At 47.1% G+C, this 24,607-nt stretch overlaps 1 protein-coding gene across 1 annotated transcript in view; it reads left to right on the forward strand.

Annotated features, from left to right (window-relative positions):
- Positions 1-24,607, forward strand: part of STAB2 (stabilin 2) — a 155,126-nt gene that overhangs the window by 116,454 nt on the left and 14,065 nt on the right. Inside the window, exons 47-61 of the mRNA XM_082635128.1 lie at positions 292-375; positions 1,650-1,796; positions 2,638-2,778; positions 3,859-3,918; positions 5,245-5,421; positions 6,787-6,876; positions 9,292-9,438; positions 10,716-10,772; positions 11,908-12,034; positions 12,842-12,991; positions 14,743-14,847; positions 16,161-16,268; positions 17,998-18,191; positions 19,300-19,441; positions 23,296-23,429. Of these exons, the coding sequence (XP_082491254.1) occupies positions 292-375; positions 1,650-1,796; positions 2,638-2,778; positions 3,859-3,918; positions 5,245-5,421; positions 6,787-6,876; positions 9,292-9,438; positions 10,716-10,772; positions 11,908-12,034; positions 12,842-12,991; positions 14,743-14,847; positions 16,161-16,268; positions 17,998-18,191; positions 19,300-19,441; positions 23,296-23,429 (1,863 nt within the window). The remainder of the gene's footprint in view (positions 1-291; positions 376-1,649; positions 1,797-2,637; positions 2,779-3,858; positions 3,919-5,244; positions 5,422-6,786; positions 6,877-9,291; positions 9,439-10,715; positions 10,773-11,907; positions 12,035-12,841; positions 12,992-14,742; positions 14,848-16,160; positions 16,269-17,997; positions 18,192-19,299; positions 19,442-23,295; positions 23,430-24,607) is intronic.

A 24,607-nucleotide genomic window follows, 5' to 3' on the forward strand; every position in this document is an offset into this window, starting at 1 on the left:
AACAGAGCTCCTTCTAGGTGGTGGGATTATGGGTAGTTATTTTCTTCTTTATACAGTATTTTCAAATCTTTAATACAGTCAGCATATGTTATTTTTATACCAGATAAAAATAAACATTATTCCAACGTCTAAGAATCTGAGTGACTCTGAATCTAAGACTAAATAAAACACAGGTCTCCCTCTCCAGTTTTCTCTCCCCTCTGCCATCATGTACTCTCTGCTAGTTGTTTGAGCCCCTGCCTGTACTTATGTTAAGTACATGGCACGTGGCCCCCACCTTCCTTCCTACAGGAGCACTCTGTACGAGACCTGGTTGGTCCTGGCCCCTTCACTGTTCTGGCACCTTTATCTGCAGCCTTTGACGAGGAACCCCAGGTAAGCATGAAGCTAGAGACAGGTGAAAGAGGTTTGAGATTGGAACACAGTCTCTGGGCATCACCCTGGAGACACCACTGAAGACATTTCTGGACAGTAGATCTAGGATCAGCTGGAGCTGACCAGTAATGGAAGGGGCTGCCTTTCAGTGTAGGGACCCCTCTCAGGGGAAGCATTCAAGTGGATTTGGGGTAACCACTGGCCAGAGACTTTCTAAAGTACATTCCTGAATAGGGTAGGAGGTTAGAAAAGACCAACAATTCTTAAATAATTCAAACCTCCCAGAGACCACCGCCCCCCGGAAAAAAAAGGAATGAAAAGAAATGCTATATTAATGGGATATAAATAGGTTCTTTTCTTGCAGGACTTATCAGAGCCTTTACTGTTTAACATTCACTTGGACTCTTCATGCTGGATTACCTATTAATATATAATAATGTAGCAAACATTTATTGATGGTGCCAGACACTGTTTCTAGTACCTGGCGTAGATTAACTCATGATGGTCTTCATGACAACACAGTAAGCCAAATGGTATTATCATCCCCGTTTAACAGTTGAGGATGTTGAGAGAAGTAACTTTCCCCAGGTCCCACGACTAGCAAAATATGGAGCAAGGATTCAGTAATGACTCTAGAACCTGTGTTCCCGACCACCGCCCACACTGCTTCTCTATGCATATATTTTGGACACCAGTGAAGCAGGGACACAGAAATAGTTTTTGAAAACAATTTGACATTTGATTATTTTTAAGCATCCAAAGAGTTATCATGAAATGATGATAACCTCGTGGGCTTTATTATCACACTGACTCTATGGTTAATATTGTTTGTAGTTTGATTTACGAATGACAAAGCATGGTAGGCTTCTCCATACTAACGGTGTAAATCTGGCCCAGGCATCTCTGCAACAGGAGGCTGTACTATGTGGTACTACCCGGCATTTTTTCACAAGAGCACTTTTTTTTCAAGTAGCATCTCACGGGACTTGGGGTCCTTGGCACATGTGTTGTGAAATGCTGGACCAGAGGAGCTCCAAGTTCCCTTTTACTCTGAGATTCGACAATGGAATCAGGAAAGGAACTAAGGCTGCCTTCTCCCTCTTGCCTGAATAATCTCTACCGTAACCCTGACCACAAGCCAACCCCGACTGCCGACTTCCCAGGGTCTGGGTGGGAACAGAGGTATGGGGGAGAGAGTGGAGGAGAGGACAGCAGAAGGGAAAGTTGAAGCAGCAGGCTTCTGACTCTGGCTGGAACCCTCTGGTCTATGGCAGATTAAGGACTGGGCCAAACAGGGCCTGATGCCCCAGGTTCTTCGGTATCACGTGATCGCCTGCCACCAGCTGCTTCTGGAAAACCTGAAATTGACCCCAAATGCTACTTCCCTCCAAGGGGAGTCAATTGTCATCTCCGTCTCTCAGGTAAGAGAGGCCACCTCTGGAAGGTGCCCATTTTCCTTGGGCCCTCTCTCTTTCCTCTTCCTTAGAGTAGTAAGAGGAATAATAACAATAACAACTAACACATGTGGAGTGATTGCTGTATGCCAGGTACTCTCCGAAGTATCTTATGTGTACTAACTGATTTAATCCTCAAAATAATCCCATCATGTAGGGGATTTCCCATCATGCAAATACTACTGTTTTCCCCGATTTACAAATTAGGAATCTGAGCTTAGAGAGGTTAAGCAACTTTTCCAAGGTCACACAGCAAGTAAATATTAGAGCTGGAATTGAAACTCAGAGGCAAGGCAGCTTCACGTGGTCAAGAGAACTGCTTTGGGCAGCACTGGTCAGAAGCTGGAGAGGGATGAAAGCTTTCGTTCAAAGCATTTGACCGTGCTGATCCCTTCCCTCCCACAAAGAGAAACAAATGGTGGCTGTGGAATCCATTACAAAGGGAAAAAAGTGTGTAGTGGGGTCAGAAGGGGGGCTGGTGGTGTAGAGAACACATGTGAAAGAGAGGCCAATTTTGATCTGCTTTTTATTTCATATTTGAGAATCACAGTGAAATGACTGTTTTGGTTGATTATTTGCTATTAACTTCTCCAGGTGAAAATTACATTCTTTTCTCAGTTTTTTTTTATATAATCATAATAAAAAATGTGCTCAAGTAATTTGTATCATCAGATTTTTCCCACAGCTCTACGTAAGTATTCACTTTCACGATGATTTAACATGTTCATGAAACATTTTGAAAAAAGTGATTTTGTGTCTATTTCTCTTTGTGCTCATGTCCTTTTTTTTCTTTTTTGGTTGATTTCAGGACACAGTGTTGATAAATAATAAAGCTAAGATCATATCCAGTGATATCATCAGTACCAACGGAATCATCCACATCATAGACAAATTGCTATCTCCCCAAAACTTGCTTATCACCCCTAAAGATGCCTCTGGAAGGATTCTGGTGGGTGAACTCATTGTCAGGCTCTCAGCGTAGAATGACTCACAGTACTCATCATTTATTATCTCAATTCTGATTTTGAGGCATTGTTTCAAGACGTTTTAATTTTGCTGCTTCAATCTCAAGCTACTATTAAAAACCTCATAAATACCATTCTTAGTAAGAAGTAAATAGGCAAAAGTCTATTTTAAATAATTGAATGGATTTTATAAGTTTTTCTTTAGTGTACACAAGGGCAGGTGGTCTTGTATAGATTGGGAAGATGGAGAAATTACATAGATGGATGATGATGATGATGTGTGAGAGAGACAGATGATAGATGATTGATAGATGATAGATAGATAGACAGATGATAGGTAGGTAGGTAGGTAGGTAGGTAGAGAGACAGATACCACTAAAACTGAACCAGGAGTAAAACGTCTTCTCAATTGACAGAAAAGACAATTTCAACTTTTTTGTTATTTATTAGCACTGGGTTCTTCATTGCAGACAGCAGAATCCACTATATCTCACTTAAATAAAAAAGAGTTTCTAAAGATATTAAGTATATCACCAAATCTCTTAGAAAGCCAAAGAGCCTAATTCAGATGCTACACAGCTGGGAACAAAGCAGCCCAGGGACACCTACAAAGGGAGGACACCTGACTTCACCGTAGGGCTGTCCTGTAACTGCTACGCCCATGCCACCTGTCTCCAGCCTCATCACTAGGACGTGAGAGTCTGGATACCAGATGCCTCCACCCTGTGCTCGTCAGAAGATCTGATATTCCTGCTAGCAGCCACCACCACCTCATGTTGTTTCTTTTCACCTCTAAGTCTTGCACAAGCACCTCCGCCTGGGGGATCCCATAGCACATATGGGACTCTAGCTGCAAGGCAGTCTGGGAAAATGCAGTGTTTGGCCATCCAGCCTCTGTAAAGCAGGAAGACATGGGTACAGTGGAGCTGGGGTGGGTGCTGACGAGCCAACCTACAGTACCTGCCATGCTATCTTCCCCTCGTTTTATTCAGTTGAGCTTTTGTTAAAGTGCTTTGTGAACTGTAGGCAGAAAAGTTTCATTCCCATTCTTATTGTCTTTGCAGCAAAATCTTACAACAGTGGCAATAAACCATGGCTACATCAAATTTAGCAACTTGATACAGGTAAAAACCTAGCAGGAAAGTTACCTCAGGGGATATAACCTACCTAAAGAGGTTTGGTGTTTGGAGGGTTTTTTGTTTGTTGTGTGGTTTTTGTTTGCGGCACTAGCCAGCTGTTGTGGGATCTTTGGGAAAGTCCTACTTTTCTGAAGAACAAAGTCATTCTCCGCCACTCCATTCCCCAAATGTTGTAGGGTTTGTTCCCTGGCTGAGTGAGAAATTGAGGTATTTGAGGCTGGAGCAAGGGAAAGGAATTAGGATGTGCCAGTTCCTGGAATAGCTGCTCCACATCTGGAATTATCACCCCTGTTACCAAGATGGGGAAACTGAGACACAGGTGGGAAATCTATGCTGATGAGATGGGCAGAAATTACATTTCAAACCACATTTTTCTGGCTTCAGAGGTGACTCCCACGAATTGAGTAGACAAACTTCTTGTTCAAAGATTTCGGAGGAGAATCAGGAAGGAGCGGGGTTCTCCAAGACCCCTGTCCGCCACCTAACCCCAGCAGTCCCAGGAGGGCTCTAAGAACCCTGGGGCTCCCACAGCGCAGTCTACAAACCTGGTGTAGACCAGTGATTTCCAAAATGGCCTGGGGCTCGGGTTCTCTGGGGAGCTTTTTAGAAATGGAGATTTGAAGGTGTTCTTAATGAGACTCTCCAGGGGTGTTACAGACCAGTATCGCTGCCCGCCCACCCAGCCCCTAAACCTTATACTACCCCCATACCTGGACATCAGGTCTGCTTGAACACAGGCTTTTATTGCAAGGGAGCAAGCTTCTCTGGGGCTCAAAAAAAGGGAATAATAAAGCCTACTTCATAGTGCTGTTGGGAAAATTATAAAAAAAAATATATGATGCACCCCTGCTATAGAAGCTTCTCAAAATGATTCTCACCCATTCATCTGGCAAGTTCTTTTTTTGACTCTGTGTGATCTAGAAATCTTCTAAATATACAGGAGTATCTCAATGTTGTATAGGTTTCACTTTTTTTAATGAAATATGAGAAAAGTGCCAAGTGGGTCTTCCAGAAATTAAAATATTTGGATGAGAGTAGTAGCAAAAAAAGATAAAGAGGAGAGATACTTGCTAAAGTGTTTCCCTATTAACAAAAGCCCAGAATTTGACTTTCTGATTTACTTTCTAAGAAAATGAAGGTCAGAATGACTGGAGTCTGATGGGCCTCTAGTTTCAGGGCCCAGCCAGAGTCCCCAAAAGCCCCAGGGCAGGCATGGAGGGGACCCCGGGCTGGCTGGTTCTGGTCCTCAAGGAGAGCCTGTGCCTCTTGGCTGGGCTTTGCTGCGCATGTGACCAGCTCCCTGCGTTTCAGGACTCGGGCTTGCTGAGTGTCATCACTGACCCTATCCACACCCCAGTCACTCTCTTCTGGCCCAGCGACCAAGCCCTCCAAGCCCTGCCCCCTGAACAACAGGATTTCCTGTTCAACCAAGACAACAAGGACAAGTTGAAGGAGTATTTGAAGTTCCACGTGATCCGAGATTCCAAGGTATTTTGTTTTCACACAGATGGGAGTTGCAGGGGTGCCCCTGGGGTGATCAAATCCAGGAATTGTCCATGCATCTCCCCCGCAACGGTGCGAAGGTGGCCTGAGCATCCCCTGCTCCACCGTGTCCTCCTCTGACTGCCTGTGGTGAATTGACCCCTGCCGTGTAGCACTTCTCATTCTGTTTCTCCCACTGGCCACTGTTTTTGTCCCAACTTTAACCAATACCCAAGAGCATCCTTCCCCTCTTGTACTGCAGACCAGCTTTCTCCCTTCCCTAGTTCACATGGCAAAGTGGCCGTTGACGACAGTCCCCAAGTTTCTCCCAGAATGACTCTATCTATCCCAATTCCAGAGTTTCTAGGCAAAGGTCTGATTCATCCAGCTGTGACCAGCCGTTGGCTCCTGAGCCGGTTCTCTGTGTTCAGGGAAGCAGGATCTTGTGGGAACATGGCAGCTCTTGCTAAAACCCTGTCTCCTTGGGTCCTCAACCAGGACCCTGTTTCCCTCCAGGAATGAGACATCTAATCCAAGAAGGCCAAATGCCCTCCCTCTGGTTAATTCGTAGGACCTGTAGTTTCCTAGGGCTGCCATAACCAATTACCACAAACTGGGTGGCTTGAAACAACAGAAATGTATTCTCTCAGAGCTCTGGAGGCCAGAGGTCTGAAATCACAGTGTTGACAGGGCCGTTCCTGCTGAAAGCTCTGGGGGAGGGTCTGCTCCCTGCCTCTCTTAGCTTCTGGTGGTTGCCAGACATCCTTGGCAATCCTGGCTTATAGTGCATCCCTCCAGTCTCTGGCCCTGTTATCACATGGCTGTCTATCTTCTCCCTGTGTGTTTCTGTGTCTTCACATGGCACTCTCCTGTCTTCTTAAAAAAGGCACCAGTCATATTGGATTAAGGGTCCACTCTAGTGTGGTATGACCTCATCTCACCTAATTACATCTGCAATGGTCTTATTTCCAAGCAAGGTCACATTTTGAGGTAATGGGGACCAAGACTTCAGTAAAACTTTTGAGGGGACACAATTCAGCCCATCACAGCACCCTATGCCATCTCCCTAACTCTGATCCTGCCACGGGCTTCATACACCAACACAGCATCTTCCATGGACTCCCGAGCATAGATGGGGATGGAAGGCTGATGGAAACCAGCTGGAGGAGACTTTCCCCACAGAAAAAATGTCCAGCTTCCTAGAGAGCCCACACTTATTCTTCCTTTTGATTATATCTACGGTCATTTTAAAGCTGGAATTATTAGAACTCTTAGAAAAATTGTGTCTGCATTTGGTTTGTTGGCAAAGCTCTTTGAGGCCATTCTTCAGCCCAGATTTGGAGTGTTAATGTGGCACCATCACTCCTACAGGTTTTGGCAGTGGATCTCCCCAGGTCTGCTACCTGGAAGACCCTGCAAGGTTCCGAGCTGAGTGTGAAGTGTGGAGCTGGCAGTGACATCGTGAGTATTGTCACCCAGTGGAAGCTGGGAATGCATTCCCCAACCACTGCCCCTTCCAGGCGTTGTTCATTTTTTCCTGCATTGACAGCAAGCTCTTTTCTCTCACTGCCTTCAGGGCTAGCTCCCCTGAGTAAGTGGATATGAAAAACCTGATAAGTCCTGGCCAGCCCAAGCCCTCACCAGGTGTCAGGGAGCCTCCCTTTACACTTGGCAGAGAGCAGCTTTTGGTTGATTTGGGGGAAGACATATTTTCCAGTGTGAGACGCTTCCCTGAAGCAAGAAGATACACTGTCGTTCCTTTTCCTTCCTTCCCAGCCCTACTGCAGTCTCCCCTCCAGCCCTCGCAAAGCATGTCAGAGCCAGCTCTGGGCTACATCTACCTAGATAGGCCAACAAAGAGAGAATGTGCAATTTTCACCTTCCTTGGCTAGTTCCTTAACAATATTACCTTCCTGTAATTCCATGTGATGAATGGGTCTGATGGGATAATAGTAGCTACATCCTCTATCTTTTATTTAATGGAAAATGGCAGTGGCTTAAATACGTAAGGGTTTCTCTCTCTCATAAAAAAAAAAAAATCTGGAAGTAGCCAATCCAGAGCTAGTATGATGGCTCACTGCGGGAGCTCCTTCTGTCTTCCTGCTCTGCAGCACATGTTTCCAGCCTCACAGTCACCTCAAGGTCCAACATAACTGTCGGAGCTCCAGCCATCATGTCCACTTTCCAGGCAGGAGAAAGGAGAAAGGGCAAAAGGGATGCAGCTCCAAGCTGAATTGATTACCTTCAAGGAGCCTTCTGAGAAGTCCCAGATAACATTCTGTTTACATCTTCTGACAAGCCAGAATCCCCTTAGTGAGTGGATTGGAATTGCATTGAATCTGTTACCAAATATAAAGAGTGTTAGCATCTTTACATCCCAACTTCTGGAAAGTTATCCTAATCTACGTACTCTCTTGAGATCAACTATACTGTCTCCATAGACCAAACTGGATATTTATCAAAGAAGAAGAAGAAAAATGTTCACTGCTCATCCTGAGTGCTAATAGAACTTTCAGGCACTTTGTACTCAGGGAACTTTTTTTTTTTTTTTTTTTTTTGGCTGCATCGGGTCTTAGTTGCAGCACACGGGATCTTTCCTTGTGGCACACGGGATCTTTCGTTGTGGTGCGCGGGCTCTTCATTGTGGTGCGCAGGCTTCTCTCTAGTTGTGGCGTGTGGGTTTTCTCTTCTCTAGTTGTGGTGCGTGGGTTCCAGAGCACATGGGCTCTGTAGTTTGCAGCACGCAGGCTCTCTAGTTGAGGTGAGCAAGCTCAGTAGTAGTGGCACACGGGCTTAGTTGCTCCACGGCATGTGGAATCTTAGTTCCCTGACCAGGGATGGAATCCATGTCCCCTGCATTGGAAGGCGGATTCTTTACCACTGGACCACCAGGGAAGTCCCCAGAGTACTATTTAGTTGGAACTTTATAACAACCCTATGCAGTGGAATCATTAATCCTATTTACCTGGTAAAAACAATGAAACCTCAGGGAAGTTCAGGGACCTGTTCACACAATGTATAAGTAGAAGTGGGGGATTCAGCTGCAGTTTTCCAGTGTTCTTTCCACTGAGTTACACAGTGTACATCCCATCAAACACTAGAGAGAGATTTATCTTTTTCTTTTCATGGAACTTTCTAAAAGCATTTGCTTCCTGGGAGGGAAATATATCCATCAATTTACTAGCTGGGTGGACCTTAGGAAAGAAAGCCTGAGGACTGTTGCAAGCATTAAACAAAATCATGTATCTAGAGCACCATTTAGACAATGCCTAGTATACGTGAGAAAGTTATTATTGTTAAAAGGGTAAAGCCCATCAGTGTATATTTTGGAAAGGAAGTTGTACCGGTAGCTTTGCTAGGTGCTAGCACTAAATATGAAAACTGGGTAACTGCATGCGAAGTGGCCAGGTCAACCAGGTTTATCCTGAGCCACGGCCAGGCCATCCCTACTCCACCCTCTTACCCCCACTGCCAGCATTTCTACTTTGGTAGAGGCAGTGCTGCCGAGCGGCCAGGAGTGTGGGCTGAGGCTGCCAGCCTGGGCGTGAATGCCTGCACCACCACTTACCAACTATGTCACCTTGGTGAGTTATCTAACCACTCATTGCCTCAGTTTCTTCATCTGTGAATGGGAATACCAGCAAGAGTAGCCACATCCTAGGGATATTGTGAGGATTGAAAGAATCTGCACAGGTAAAGCATGAAGGACAATACTTGGATGTACTACGTACTGCGTGTCTGAGATAAAGATGTTGGCCGTCGATACATATCAGTTCTTTCTGACTCTAGCAGGTGCTGGCCACATTCCACGGCCTGGGAAGAGGAGAAGTCTGAGGATTGCTGACTGTTCCCCTGCTCTCTCTCCCTCTGTCACAGGGCGAGCTCTTCCTGAACGGCCAAATGTGCAGAATTGTACAGCGGGAGCTCTTATTTGACCTGGGCGTGGCCTACGGCATTGACTGTCTACTGATCGACCCCACCCTGGGGGGCCGCTGTGACACTTTTACCACTTTTGATGTCTCGGTCAGTCCTAAACACACTACTGTAGTAAGGGAACCTTGGGCCAAGGAACAGCCCTCACGGGTTGTGGGACCCTGCTGTGAAGCCACAGAGGGCTGGTCCCCAGTGAACGCAGGACCCAAGGGATCAGAGCGCCACATGACAGCGCTCTTCAGATCCAGAATCAACAGCATCTACTTAGTGCTGTACAAGCCTTGCGCGTTCTCCTTTATCCACCCACACACCCAGCCACTCATCCCCTTGCCACTAAGGAAACAGTTGTTGGGAAGCAACTGTGTGCCACTGTTCTACCAGTCATTTTCAAACCCACCCACCCGTTCAGTCATTCACTTAACCATTCTACAAGCATTCTTTGAGCCTCTGCCAGAATAAACCATGAGAAATGCCGTACTTGACAGGGTATGACTACAAAAGTGGCAGTTTCCTATGGTTCGATCTAATACATGCCACCATACCTCCATTCATTTGCTCATTCATTAACACTGGTTGAACTTCCGTGCCGGGTCCTGCACTTTATGAGGTGCGTGTACATTTCACACACGTTCATCTATCCGGTGCCATTTATTGACCTTTGAGCCTACTGTTTAGCTCAGTGCTCATCTTACCCCTATCCAATAATAGAAGCAGTTATCACCTACTCTATTATGCAAACTTGTAAATTGAGTCTCAGAGGTGAAGTGACTTACATGGCAAAGCCTGTCACCAGTTGATTTCTGTACCGGGCAACTTGTAGACATTCAATAAATATCCCAAATTACTAGGATAACAGTCAGCCAAAGTAGGAGATGAAAAACCAGTTGTTAATTTCTTCACTTTCCAAGTATCTATACAGACATTTTTTTCAGTTAATCATTTTTCCTCACCAATCCCCTGAAAATCAAATAGCAGCAAGAATTATTATCCCTGTTTTAAAGGTTAGAAGACTAAGGATCAAAGAATGTGATTAGCTAAAACAATCACAGCTGATTTATAATGGAACTGACACTTGCATCCACATTTCCCGCTGCTGCTGTACCGTGTGCCTGTGTGACCCTGCCCTGGTCCACCTCCATCTAACGGAATTTTTACCTCAAAGAACTAAACTAAGGAATTGAGGTCCATGACATACCTTCAGAATTCTCTATGGCAAAGTTACAGAGTGTTAGCTTTTATATCCTTGATCATAGCCAGAATCTTAAGATTAATAAGTTCTTAGTCACATAATCAAGGCATTAATCTGGGGCATTCCTTGTGTTTCCCAATATTCTGGATTTTTAAGTGTTTCTTTTCTTGCGTACTAGGGGAATTGTGGGAGCTGTGTTCATACTCCCAGCTGCCCCAGGTGGACTAAACCAAAGGTAATTATGAACACAGTGATAACGTTTGGAGAATGATAGGTTTGTTTCTCTATCAGACCCCGGTCTCCTGGTAGCTATGAGTGTGCATGCATGTGTGTGCATCTGCAAGCGTGTTATAACTGTGTGTAATTAGTTTATGTCTTTCTTTCAACCATCAGGCCAATGGAAATAGAGATGAACATTCTTAGCCCAGGCAGCCTGTCAACCCACTATCCGTCTTTTAAGAACTGTCTAGGAGAGTCATGGGATGACAGACCTAGAAGGGGTGGCAAAGACAATTATAATTATAAAAATAATAGTTGTATTTTGTTGGTTGCTGTTCATGTCCCCGGCTCTGTGCTGGCCCCTTTATTTTGATATTATCCCTATTCCCCATTATAATACTCGTAGAAAAATATATTACCTCCACTTACAACAGATGAGTCTCAGAGAGGACAAGCAATCAGCCCGAGGCCACACAGCTAGTAAGGAGCAAAGCTAGGATTAGAGCCCAGCATGCAATGTAAGAGTAATGGTTAAGCCAATGAAATGTGGGGTCCACAGTTATGGGGTCGAATTCTCATGGGTAATCTTTGGCAAGTCATTTTATATGTTTTTGCCTCTGCAAAATGGAGCTAATAGCAGTTCTGTGTGTGATTATTAGGAAAAGTAAGTTTTTAGATGTGGGTACAGAGCCTGGCACATAGCAAGTGCTCATTAAGGATTAGTTGTAGTGCTTACTCCAAAGCCAAGCTCTTTCTACTCTACCAGTAACCTCTCTAACCGAAACACCCCTACAAAATGAACTGGAACCCCATTCTCTCTCTACTGATGTTCCTGGGGCCTGGCCACAGACCCCTCTCCTGATAGAAAGCCACCTCTTTCCCACTCCCTTCTCAGGCAACCACACCTTTTGCAAACAGCTCTAAGGGTTAAGATGGGGAGAAATTTTCTTCCTGTGGACTCCACCTCTGCCCCCTCCCCCATTCATTTGTCTCCCTACACCCCTAAGAAGAGAATTCCCTATACAGGGCTCATGACCATTGAGTCCCATTTTCTACTTGGGCAGTACCTGGGATCCGCCACTGGGGGTGGACTAGAGCCCAAGAGCCCAAGGGGATGGAAGGTGGAGGGATGGTTCAATCTCTTCCTTTAGGGTGAGAAGCGGAAGTGTCTGTACGACTTGCCGTTCAGGAGGAACCTGGAAGGCTGCAAGCAGCAGTGCACCCTGGTGATACAGCTCCCCAAGTGCTGCAGGGGCTACTTCTGGCCAGACTGTCAGGGTAAGGGAGCCTCTTACTGCCTTGCAATTCTGAAATGATTGTGCAGTCACTGTGGAGCATTTGAAAGTACTGTATGGGGGGCTGGGGGGGGGCACGGGGAGCAGGGGAGTATATCACTCTTAATGATTCTGCTAAGAAAAAATCCGAAAGCAATCATTCTGAAGAGCTGTGCAGCTTTCCTTCTCCTTTTTTTTTTTTTCTTGTCATATTTGGTTTTTACAGAGTTGAGATTCTACTGTGCATAGACTGTAAATCCTGTGTCATGCTTTTCTGCTTGATGTTATGGCATAAGACATTTCCCATGGTGTTCGAAACACCACATTTCATTTTTGACACCAGTCTATGATACTGATAAACATGCTAGTTTTTTTGTTTGTTTGTTTTGTTTTGGGGTTTTTTTTTGTTTTGGGGTTTTTTTTTTTTGAAGTACACGGGCCTCTCACTGTTGTGGCCTCTCCCGTTGTGGAGCACAGGCTCCGGACACGCAGGCTCAGTGGCCACGGCTCACGGACCCAGCCGCTCCGTGGCATGTGGCATCTTCCCAGACCGGGGCATGAACCCGTGTCCCCTGCATCGGCAGGCGGACTCTCAACCACTGCACCACCAGGGAAGCCCCCCTATCTGATATATTTAAGCCATAGGCCAGTGGCTTGCTCTAAACATCCAGTGACACTATGTGGATATGTCCCTGGGGCCACAGAGGACAGAACCCACAGCTGAGGACGGGTTAGCTGCATGTTCACAAAGGCGCTGAGCTGCTCTGGGTCTGGGGAGGCTGCTGAGTCACTGCTGTTTCATCTCTTCCAGCCTGCCCTGGAGGACCAGATACCCCATGTAACAACCGGGGTGTCTGCCTCGATCAGTACTCACCTGCGGGACAGTGTAAATGCAACACTGGCTTCAACGGGACAGCATGTGAGCTGTGCTGGCCAGGGAGATTCGGGCCTGACTGTCAGCGTACGTGGCACCCACTCCCCTGTCGTTCGGCTGTATGCTCTCTGCCCCGATGCACACCATCCACCTGAGCTGGAAGCATCCTTCTTCCTCTCTTTCCTGGCCACCCACCTCCCATCTGTCTGCCCTCACATGCTTTTTTCCTCCTTGGATATATTCCCAGTTTCCATCCACTGAAAGAGCCTCCTCTCTAGAAGTGAAGCTCACATCCCCTGCAGCCACCAAGGCAAGCTGTGGCCGACCAACACTCAATCAGTCATTCAACTATCACATATATGCCGAGTCCTTACTAATGTTGACAGCTAATGTGTGTGGAGTGCCTACTATGTGCCAGGCAGGGATGTTGTACCATCTAATCCTCACAACAAGCCTTTGAGGTGGGTACTCTTTATTATCCCCACTTAGCAGATGAAGAAGCTGAGGCACAAAGAGGCTTAGTGACTTGATCAAAAGCCAGGAATGGTTCTAAGTTGTAGAACTTAGCTTTCAAAATCCCAGCTTTCAAGGAGTGTACATTCAAAGGGAGGAAACAGACCAAGATGACAGAAACAAAAATAGATATAAAGGCATAAAGAAGATGAAGCAGATGAAGGGAATCGAGATAGAAAGGCACTGGTCCAGAAGACATCTCGTGAAATATTTGAGTAGAGACCTAACAGAGGTGAGGGGGCTGGGAGGGGGGATATCAATAACAGCTCTGTCTGGTCAAATTTCAGCGATGATGGAAATGCTCTGTAACTCCGCCACGAAGAATGGTAGCCGCTAGCCGCATGTGGACGTTGAGCACTCAAAACCTGTGACTAAGGAACTGATTTTTGTTTATTTTAATTAGTTTACATTTTAGATAGCCACGTGTGATGAGCGGCTGCTCTAATGGACAGTGCAGGCTAGAGGAATGGCTTTCCTGGAAGAGAGACAAGCAAGTGCAAAGGCCCTGAGGCAGGCATGCGCTCGGCATGCAAGGAACAGCAGAGCGGCCAAGGTGGCTGAGCAGAGTGGGCAAGGAAGAGGGAGAAAGGGAGAAGAAGGAATCTGAAGGTCGCCAGGGGCCAGATAACATAGGAGCTTCTTGCCCAGAGACAGATCTTCAGCGTCTAAGTGTGATGGCGGCCAGTAAAGGATTGTGAATGGGGGGTGGGGGGGTTGTCCTGAGCAGATTGGAAAGGATCACCCCAGCTGCCCCGTGGAGAGTGCACCATGGGAGCACACGAGCAGAAGCAGGGCCAGCGTTGGGGAGGCTGATGCCCTGTTCTGGGTAAGAGCTGGTGGTGCCGTGGGCTAGAGCGCTGCTGCTGGAGGTGGTAAGAGGCAGAAGGATTGGTGTATTTCTTGAAGGTTTGACCATTCAGTCCATTTCTCTGTTAGGAGGCCCAGGTCACGTTCCCTCCCCCTACTGTTCAGTTACATACCCCACGATACCCTCTACTTCTGTGTTTACTACAATCACTGTATTTATAATTATGTGTTCGATAACCAGGTACTGCTAGACTGTAAGCGCCCTGAGAACAGGGACCTTATGTCTTGGGTTTTCTGCCGTAACCTCATTGCCTGGTAGTGTCTGCCCCATGATAGCCACTGAATAGGTTATTTTTTGAAAGTCTGAATGAATTATATAAATGAATGAGTGAATGAATGTGGATAAACACAGTGCCTTCCAAACCAACAGCATAGCCAACACGTGGTCAGTGGGCTTGGTTGATTGGATTTCAATCCCCGATCTCTGCTAACTGATCACACTCCAACTTGCTCCACAGCCTGTGGCTGCTCGGACCATGGACAGTGCAACGATGGGATCACGGGCTCTGGGCAGTGCGTCTGTGAAACAGGGTGGACGGGCCGCTTCTGTGACACTCAAACAGGTCTGTCCTGGGGGCGGCCATCTGCCGGCGGCCGAGTGCTGCAGCGGACCCTGCCAAGAACGGCCGACTGAGGGTTGGGGGTCTGAGCGACATCGGAAAAAACCAACAAAGCAGGGGTTCCCTTTTCCATGAGGAATAGATGACTTGGCTGTGTGGCCCCAGGGTCCGGAGATCTGGTGACTTGAAGGAAACTAGATGACAAGATTTAACTCAAACCCGTGAAACCAGCATGCAGTCCTGTCAATCATGGAAGGACCCACCTCAGGCAGAGTATACAGGATGGGGCGGGAAGGGTCCCTCGGGCTTGTGGTCCAGGCCCAGATGTGTGCAGACACAGAGGTGAAGGGTTTCACAGAAAGCGTGCTGTTCCCTGGAGTCCAGGATCTGACCCCTGATTCAGCTGCTTATTAGACAAATGGCCTCAGCTAAGCCACCCTCTCTGAGGCTTGATGCGCTCGTCCGAATAAAGAGAGCCCGTTGCACGGCTTTCAGGGGAGGATTGTTGTGAGGGTCGGGGTCATGGTTTTGGAGTGTCCGGTGCATGTGGGGCGCTCAGAAACAGTAGCTGCCATGATCACCATCCGTCATGGTCATCCTTGTCATGACCTTGATCCTTACTGAGCTGTCAGTTTTCTGAGGCCTCCCTTGAAGCCCAAGCCTCATGTTCGGGTCAAAGGTTGAATTCTCCAGTGTAAAGCACTGTCACTTCATCCTCCTGGGGGCAGAAGGGCAAGACCAGGCTCTTCCTATGGGCATCAGCAACCTGAAGCGCCAGCAGCCCCGCAGTCCCCTTAACTTCAGCTCCTCCCCCCTTCTCTCCCCACTCCTCCCCTCCTAATCATCCCGTGGCCTCATGCTGCCTCCTGATACTGCAGCCCCTTCCAGCCACCAAAGCCCCAGACTTCTCCCAGGCTCTGCAGTGCCCACAGAAGGCCTTGGAATTTCTCCTCCAATTTAACCATCTCCTCTGGAACCCCATGCCCTCAGGGCCAAAGAGCTAATCTGCTAAATTCACCCTTGCTAGCGGACTTTGAGGTATAAAGTGTTCATTGGTTGCCCCTAACGGTGACATATTTGCATTTTAATCTGGATAACATTTCAGAAATAATGTCTTAATAATACAAAGGAGTGATTCCGGGATCTCAGAATCTCCAGGCTGGGAGGGACCTTAGCAAATCCCCCCATCCGCCCGCCCTAAGGGGCCACTTCTGAAACACAGTGGCAGGCCAGATGGGGTCCCAGGAAGATGCCTGAGGTGGGTCCCAGCCCTTCATGTCACGGCGCGGGATGCATGGTGACCTCTTTCTCTGCAGTCCTGCCCCTCGTGTGCACGCCTCCTTGTTCCGCTCATGCCACCTGTAAGGAGAATAACACGTGTGAGTGTAACCTGAACTACGAAGGGGATGGAGTAACGTGTACAGGTAGGTCCCATCCGTGCACGGGTGGAATAGCAGCGAGGTGCTAGGAGCAGAGCGGCTCTCGGTCAGGGTGCCTGGGCTCCGTTCCGGCCCCTCTGCTTCCTGCTCGGACTGCTTCGGCGATACCCACCCTCTCTGCGACTCGGTTTTCCTCAATGGGTTTGCTCATGCCTGACCTGCCCACTTCCCAGGTCATGACTTTGAAACTGCTTTGCCAAGTGTGATGCACTTTGTTTTATGGTATTTTTGTGACTTTACAGATACTCCAGTCTTGCTTCAAAAAATTCAGAAACTATACTACAGTATTTAAAAAACGACAGTGAAACCTACACATGCTCTCACCACTCGGTGAGAACCACTTTGAACACGGAGATGTCTCTGTCTCTAGTAGTTACAGTATAGGTTCAGCCACACAGAGACCCAAATGAACAGTGGCACAAACAAGGCGGATGTTTAAATGTTTATTTTTATCTCTTATAGCAATGTGCATGGAGGCGTCCAGGGCTAACACGGGGTTTCACTCTGAAAGGTCATCTGGGGGCCCAGACTCCTTCCATCTTGTTGCTCTGCCATCCTTCACTTGCCCGGCCCGAGAGGGTCACTACCAAAGCACATCCCAGGCAGCAGGATAGAGAGGGAGAGGAAGGAGGCAAACCTCCTCCCTTTAAGGACACACCTAGAAGCTGCTAAAATCCTGTCTGCTTCCATCCCATTGGCTGGAACCTCATCATCTGTCACACCTAGGACAGGGGAGCCTGGGAAATGTAGTCTTCAGTTGGACAATCATGAAGCCCAGCTGAAAATCTACTACTATAGAGAAAGAAAACAATAGGTACTGGGGGAAAGCTACTAGTCCTGGGCACGCATACTTTCTAACTGTTCTCATGAGTAGACATTCATATAGAGATATATACTTTCTTTACAGAACTGAGGTCTTGCTATACCTGTTGTTTTGTGATCTGCTACAAGGCAGTCTAGACGTAGCTCAGCATCCGCAGTGGCAGCAAAGACCCAGGTTGTGTCTTTCTGTTCTGCCAGCCTTAGGCTGAGGCCTTTGGTCCTCATGTTCATGCTCTCAGGGTCTCAAGTGGCTGCCACCACTCTAGCCAAAAAGTCAGACAAGAGAAATCAGAGCGCTTTCCAGCTACTCCTGAGGCTGGAGCTAATCTACTATTAGGTTGAAATTTGGGGGATTAAGAAAACAAAGGTTAAGGGGCACACAAAATGGTGGGGAAAGCGCGGGCTTTGGAGTCAAACCAACCTGGGTTTAAATCCCAGCCCCTCCACGTTGTAGCTGGTTTGCCTTTGTCAGGTCAGTTAAGCTCTGAGTTTCCATTTGTTAATCTGTAGAATGGGGGTAACAATGTCTATGTCACAAGGTGCTCAGTAGTGCACTAACTCTATACACACACACACACACACATGCAACTATGTCCTAACACTAAAAACCCAAACTCATTAGAAAACCACTACCAAAGTAAAGTATGTGATTAAAAAAAAGGGCAGAGGTAGACAGATGTCACCAGGCCTGGTCTATGAGGGTGTTCGCCACAGGGCACTAGTGTTGGCAAATGCAGCACAGAGGCCACCGGGCACAGGGAGAGAAGGCACTGAAATGTTGGGGCCCATTGTCTCGCCCAGCGCCACTGGTCCTGGGGTGACCCACACCTCAATCTGAAGCCCGTGTTACACAGAGCGTGGTTCATTGAGCCCTTGTCCTCTGCTCTTGCAGTTGTGGATTTCTGCAAACAGAACAACGGCGGGTGTGCAAAGGTCGCCAAGTGCTCCCAGAAGGGCACGAAGGTCTCCTGCAGCTGTCAGAAGGGCTACCAGGGGGATGGCCACAGCTGCACGGAGATAGACCCCTGTGCGGACGGCCTCAATGGCGGGTGTCATGAGCATGCCACGTGCCAGATGACCGGCCCGGTGAGTCTCGCCTCCCCGGGGAAATTGGGGGTGGGGAGCCCTTGTGCCTTGTTCAGCCTTGCTTCTCCACTCAGGTTACCACTGGCCTCTTCCTAAGCCTTCTTCCCACGTGAGTCTATTTCTTGTTAAGTCGGCGGGCTAAATACGAAGCGGTACCCTATGCAGAAAAAGGACCTTACTGGAAAAACTGGTGAAGTCCACATAAAGTCTATTGTTTAGTTAATCATAATACACCAACACTAATTTTTTAGTTTTGACAATGAACTATGGTTTTGTAAGATGTTAACGTTAGGAGAAACTGAGTGGAGAATATAAGGAGACTCTCTCTCTGCAACTTTTCTCTAAATCTAAAATTATTCAAAATAAAAATTAAAACCAAAAACGTTGGTAAGACGTGGCAGGAAAAGTGCAGTTTGGGCACTCACTCAGGTCTTTCTAGAATGGAATCAGTGCCCTGTTGCCCCATTTCTCTGGTGGAAAGGAAAGATGGTGGGAGATGATGTCGATTATATGATAGTTATAAACGTGAACTCAGAGTCAGGCAGCCTTTGAGTCTTTGTTCCTGGCCTGACATACTGTGTGGTCTGGGGGTGGCTGCTTAACCTCTCTGAGCTTCAGTTTCCTCATTCACAAAGTGGGCCTCATAATACTGTGAACCTCACAGGATTGTTGTGGACATTAAATGAGATCATTCATTGACTCAACAAGTGGTCATCAAGCACCTACTTTGTGCTGTTGTAGCTGCCAAGGATGTAGCGATCAAAAGCTTATACACGAGTAGGGGGAGGGGGCATCTTCAGTACAGAAATGAGCGTACAAGATACCTTCAGAGAGGGCCAAGAGTCAGGAGGCACAAAAATCGGGCCAGTGTGATAAAAAGGGACCGGGAGTCAGGGAAGCGACATCTGAGCTGAGATGTAAAGGAGGACATTCCATCCTGAGCCTGTGCAAGAGCAAGACGGAGCAGTAACTCAGTTCCCACCGGACAGGACAGGCATGTTTCTTACCCTTCTGAGCATCTCCTGTGCTGGATGGTGGCCCGCAGAGCACATGGGGTTCTGGGGGCCCAGAGAAGGGCCTTTTTCATCTTTCCCACTCTCCCCATCAGGGCAAGCACAAGTGTGAATGTAAACGTCATTACGTGGGAGACGGGCTGGACTGTGAACTGGAGCAGCTGCCCATCGACCGCTGCCTGCAGGACAATGGGCAGTGCCATGCCAATGCCGACTGTGCTGACCTCCATTTCCAAGGTCAGTGTGGCCCAAAGCACCTGGTCTTCAGGCATGGGGAAGGGACCTCAGCAAGAGCAAAAGGAAAAAGTATTAAAAACTGGGGTCAGGGACTTCCCTAGTGGTCCAGTGGTTGGGACTTTGCCTTCCAGTGCAGGGGTGCGGGTTCGATCCCTGGTAGGGGAGCTAGGATGCCACATGCCACAAGGCCAAAAAACCGAAACAAAAAGCGGAAGAAATATTGTAACAAATTCAATAAAGACGTCAAAAATGGTCCACATCAGGGAAAAAAAACAAAAAACTGGGACCAAACAGCCCATGCATTGCCCAGGACCCAGTGGAGGCTTACATCAGCACATTGAGGGTTTGGATTTCAACATAAAAATTTGTGGGGGACACAGACATTCAGTCCCTATCACGCGTCAAGTCCTAAGACACCTCAAGTGCATTTTGGGGATGAAATGGATGAAATATAAGCAGGAGAAATACATAGGAGATATGACAAATGTATGACACTGTCTCTTGTTGCAAGGAGATTCCCAATGGAGTTAAGGACATTTTTTAATTAATAAGACCGGGGGAAGAAAGGTAATAAGACAGAAGATAGCAATTTATCTCATGCTGATGGTGCAACTGAAGGGAGAGAGCAAGCTGGTTAGAGAAAAATTGGAAGCAGGGACTCAAGCAAATATTTGTACATCCATGTTCACAGCAGCATTATTCACAGCAGCCAAAAGGCAGAAACAACTGACATGTTCAACATATGAACAGATAGATAAAATGCAGTATACGGTGGGAAATTACCCTATAAAAGGAATGAAATTCTGTACATGCTACAGCGTGAATGAACCTTGAAAACATGCTACATGAAATAAGCCAGACACAAAAGGACAAATACTGTACTCTTCCACAGATAGAAGGTACCTGTAATAGGCAAATTCAGAGAGACAGAAGGAAGGATAGAGGTTACTGAAGGGTGGGGAGAGGGGGTCATTCTTTAATGGGTACAAAGTTTCTGTTTGGGATGATGGAAACATTCTAGAAATGAATAGTGGTGATGGTTGCACATGTAAATGTACTTAATGCCACTGAATTGTACACTTAAAATGGTCCAAAGGGCAAATTTTATGTTATGTGTATTTTACCGCAATAAATTTTTTTTTAAAAAAAGAATAGAGAAGGGAAGGATCTCTGGGTGGGATGAGAGAGGGAATCCCAGGGAGCTGAATAGAGGCCTGGGGCTACAGTGGAGGCTTGAAAGATGCTGGAGTTGAGCTATGCACAGAAGAGCTGGCAAGACGTTTCTACTGGGAGGACTCATGGGCAGCAGACAGTTACCAGGGGTCAGCTGGGAAGGATGAGGCAATGGCGGGAGGGACAGCATTATATCAAGGCTATGACCCCAAGGTCACAGGGTCTCTGCTGGGAAGAGGAGTGAGATGAGGGAGAAAAGGGCACACCGTGGACACGGAGAGTGAAGAAAAGGAAAGGGTCGGCCATAATGTAAGGTTTCCATCTCGAGAGACCAACCCAGTGGTGGTGTTACAGCAGTTTGGGAGTAGGGGGCCCAAGAATTTTGAAAGCTTTGCTGGGGACATTCTATGTTCAAGGTGATGATGGATCTTCCAAGTCCTATCTCAAGGTGATGGTGGGACTTCAAAGCAGGGAGATTCTGTAGGCGGCTGTTATTTAGGATGGGGTCAAGAATGAGCACTTGGGACCAGGGATGTTGATTCATGAGTCATTTGCCAGGAGGAGTGTGGAGTCAAGAGGTGCTTGGCTTTTTTCTTTAGGGCACGATTCTTTCAGCCAGTCCTGCCTGTTCCCACAATTCACTGAATCTATTCAGTTCGTGGAACATCACCCATCTTCTCCAGGGGGCTTTTCTCTTCTACTTTTTTATGAATACTCAGACAGTGATGGTAGTGATATTAAGTGACTGAGCGTCACATTGGACCCACCTTCTGTTGTAGCTGAGTGGTTACCCTTAAGAGGACGAGACAGCATTGGGATAATGCCTCAGCTGTCCCGGTGGGCAGGCTACAGAGGCATCCCACACTCAGGAGGAAGTGCCTACTCTCACACAGTTCTGAGGAGGACAAACTCACACAGCCTGTGTGGCAACCAATTTGGCGATGTGTGCAGAGAGCCTCATGATAATTCATGCCGAGAGTTGGTAGCGCCATTTCAAGGGACACATCCTATTGAAATTAGCTAAGAATTGAATAACGGGAAACATACCATCCCAGCATTACCTAACATCACAAAAAATTAGAAATAACAAATATCTAACAGTAAAGGATGATCAAATATACTGTTATATCTACTCAAGGGCACTATTAAGAATTGTGGGGACTTCCCTGGTGGTTCAGTGGTTAAGAATCTGCCTGCCAGTGCAGGGGACATGGGTTCGAGCCCTGGTCCGGGAAGCTCCCACATGCCGCATAGCAACTAAGCCCATGTGCCCCAACTACTGAGCCTGTGCTCTAGAGCCCGCGAGCCACAACTACTGAGCCCACGCACCCTAGAACCCTCATGCTGCAGCTACTGAGCCCATGTGCCGCAACTACTGAGCCCACACGCCACAACTACTGAGCCCACGTGCTGCAACTACTGAAGCCCACATGCTGCAACTACTGAAGCCCACATGCCTAGATCCCGTGTTCCGCAACAAGGGAAGCCTGCGCACTGCAGCGAAGAGCAGCCCCCGCTCGCTGCAACTAGAGAAAGCCTGTGCACAGCAACAAAGACCCAGCACAGCCAAATATTAATTAATTAATTAATTTTAAAAAAAGAATCGTGTTGACTTGGGAAGGAGACAAGGCTAAACACCTTTCCGTCCTTCCCCAAGCTGTTATTTTGGTAAGTGTTTATATTTCAGGTGTGGCTGACAAGATTATATGGCCTGTGGATGAATATACTATTGGCTGCAGTCAAAGAAGAAAATCTTGGGAATTCCCTGGTGGTCCAGTGGTTAGGACCCCACACTTCCACTGGGGCACAGGTTCGATCCCTGGTCAGGGAACTAAGATCCCGCAAGCCGGGCAGCCAAAAAAAAAAAAAGAAAAAGAAAGAAAGAAAAAAATCTTAAACTTAGCTCTTTTGGGGGTAGAAAGTACCCTTTTAGTGGCATTTGATAAAGAACTTGACAATATAAAAATTTGACTTGGTTCTTGAAGTCACATGCATTGGTCTCTGCATTAACTGGTTAAAAAAAAGATACCAACTCTTTAAAAAGGATTAAAATCTTCTAGTATCTTAGGGGGAAAACTTTTGTAAAGGCATAGTGGCAATCAGAAAACACATGGGGTCCTTGGCAGAAACTCATTTTAATGTATTTTTTTTCATGGCTGTGAAGTTCACAAAAAGTGTTCAACTAAAAGTGTTCAAGGGGAAATTATGTTGCCAGAGAAAATTGATAATATTGGGAAATAATCGTGATTTCGCGTTGTAAGAAAGATTTCTACAAACTATATATGCAGCATACTGCCACACTTGTGACATATATGACACGTAAACGAACAGGGAAAAAGACTGGAAGGGTGAAATTACATCAAAATTAAAAGTTACAAAAATAAAAATTCCGTACGGAAGTACATCAAAATGTTAGCCATGGAGTAATGATTCTTTCCAGAGAGCAGGACTATAGGTGATTTTTGTTCATCTCTTTTCTTTTCTGTACAGCCCAGATTTCTACCAGACACGTGCTACTTTCAGAGTTAGAAAAGAAATAAGTATTTTAAATGACATCTCAAAGGGGAGCGGCATCCCAAGAAACCCTGGGATACGGTCAGCCTTCCACTTTGAGAATCTCTGATGAAAGCAGTGCTGGCCAGGGGGGCTGGCCTGGACGATTCCTCTCCTCCCCCTTCTAGATACCACCGTTGGAGTGTTCCATCTACGCTCCCCGCTGGGCCAGTACAAGCTGACCTTTGACAAAGCCAGAGAGGCCTGTACCAAGGAAGCTGCAACCATGGCAACCTACAACCAGCTCTCCTACGCCCAGAAGGTGGGGCCCGGTTGGCGGGCACTGTGCAGGCAGGGTCTTCAGGGGAGGAGATGCAGCTTCCTCTTGACACAGGGGAGACTCAGGCTGTTGCCCTCCTGGAGCGGGGAGTTCAGGGAGCTCCTGGAGCAATAACGATTCGTCACGTCCACTGGGAGTCTACCGTGTGTCAGGCACAGTGTGGGGTGCTTCGCTGACATTACTGTCCATTCTTACCACATCCCTGGAGGTAGGTATTCCTATCTTTTTACAGAGAGGGCAACTGAGGCTCTGAAAGGTAATGTGCCCAATGTCACCCAGCCAAGAAGTGGCAGATCCAGCACTCCATGTACCCCTGACTCCAAAAGTCAGAGGCACAGACTGGGAGTGTGTACCTCACAGGTGGAAACGAGAAAGAGATCAGTTAACCACAAGCCTAGGATCTCCCTGAACCCACAAAGCAGCTGAGTTTTCTGGAATAACCAGGGCTCTCTGTGTCTGGAGGGGCTGTGAAGGGAGTACATGGGAAGTGCCCCAGCTCTCAGCCACAGCCAGGGAGGAAACGGAGCTCTGGTCAGGGCTACTCTCTTGGCCTCTAAAACCAGAAGCCAATTTGGAAAGGTCAGCGACTCTGAGTGACCTGCTAGTGATTGCTCCCTGGGAGTGGAGATCACTGTCCATCAGGACGGTGTTACTGCCCTCCCACCTCCATCACGACCAGATCTTCAGACCTGACGGTTCTTTGCCAGGGAGCAGAGCCTGTGATGCTGGGACCCAGCATGTTGGAGGGTCAGAAGTTCTTGTCTCTCCTGCTTGCTGGTTGTATGGCCTTGATCAGGCCATGGAAACCTCTGTCCCACCTGGCATGTTTGTATAAGGACTAAAGGTAATACGGCACAGTGACTGGCACACAGTAGGTATGCAGTTTTTAAGATTAAGAGCTCTGGAGTAGGCTGCATGGGTGTGAATCTCAACTCCGCTACCTGCTGGCTGTATGCCTTTGAGCAAGTTACTTAACCCTTTTGGCCTGTATTTTCTCAATTATATGATAGAGTTTTTTTTAAGTTTCTATCTCAAAGGGTTGATACAAGTGTTAAAGGTGTTGACACATGAAAAGCCCTTGCAGCAGAACCTGGCCCAGAATAAGCTCTCAATAAGTGTTACAGTGATGGTGATGGTGATGGTGAGGATGGTGAGGATGA

Source organism: Mesoplodon mirus (genome assembly GCF_964341445.2).
Source record: "Mesoplodon mirus genome assembly, chromosome: 11".
NCBI classification, from domain to species: Eukaryota; Metazoa; Chordata; class Mammalia; order Artiodactyla; family Ziphiidae; genus Mesoplodon; species Mesoplodon mirus.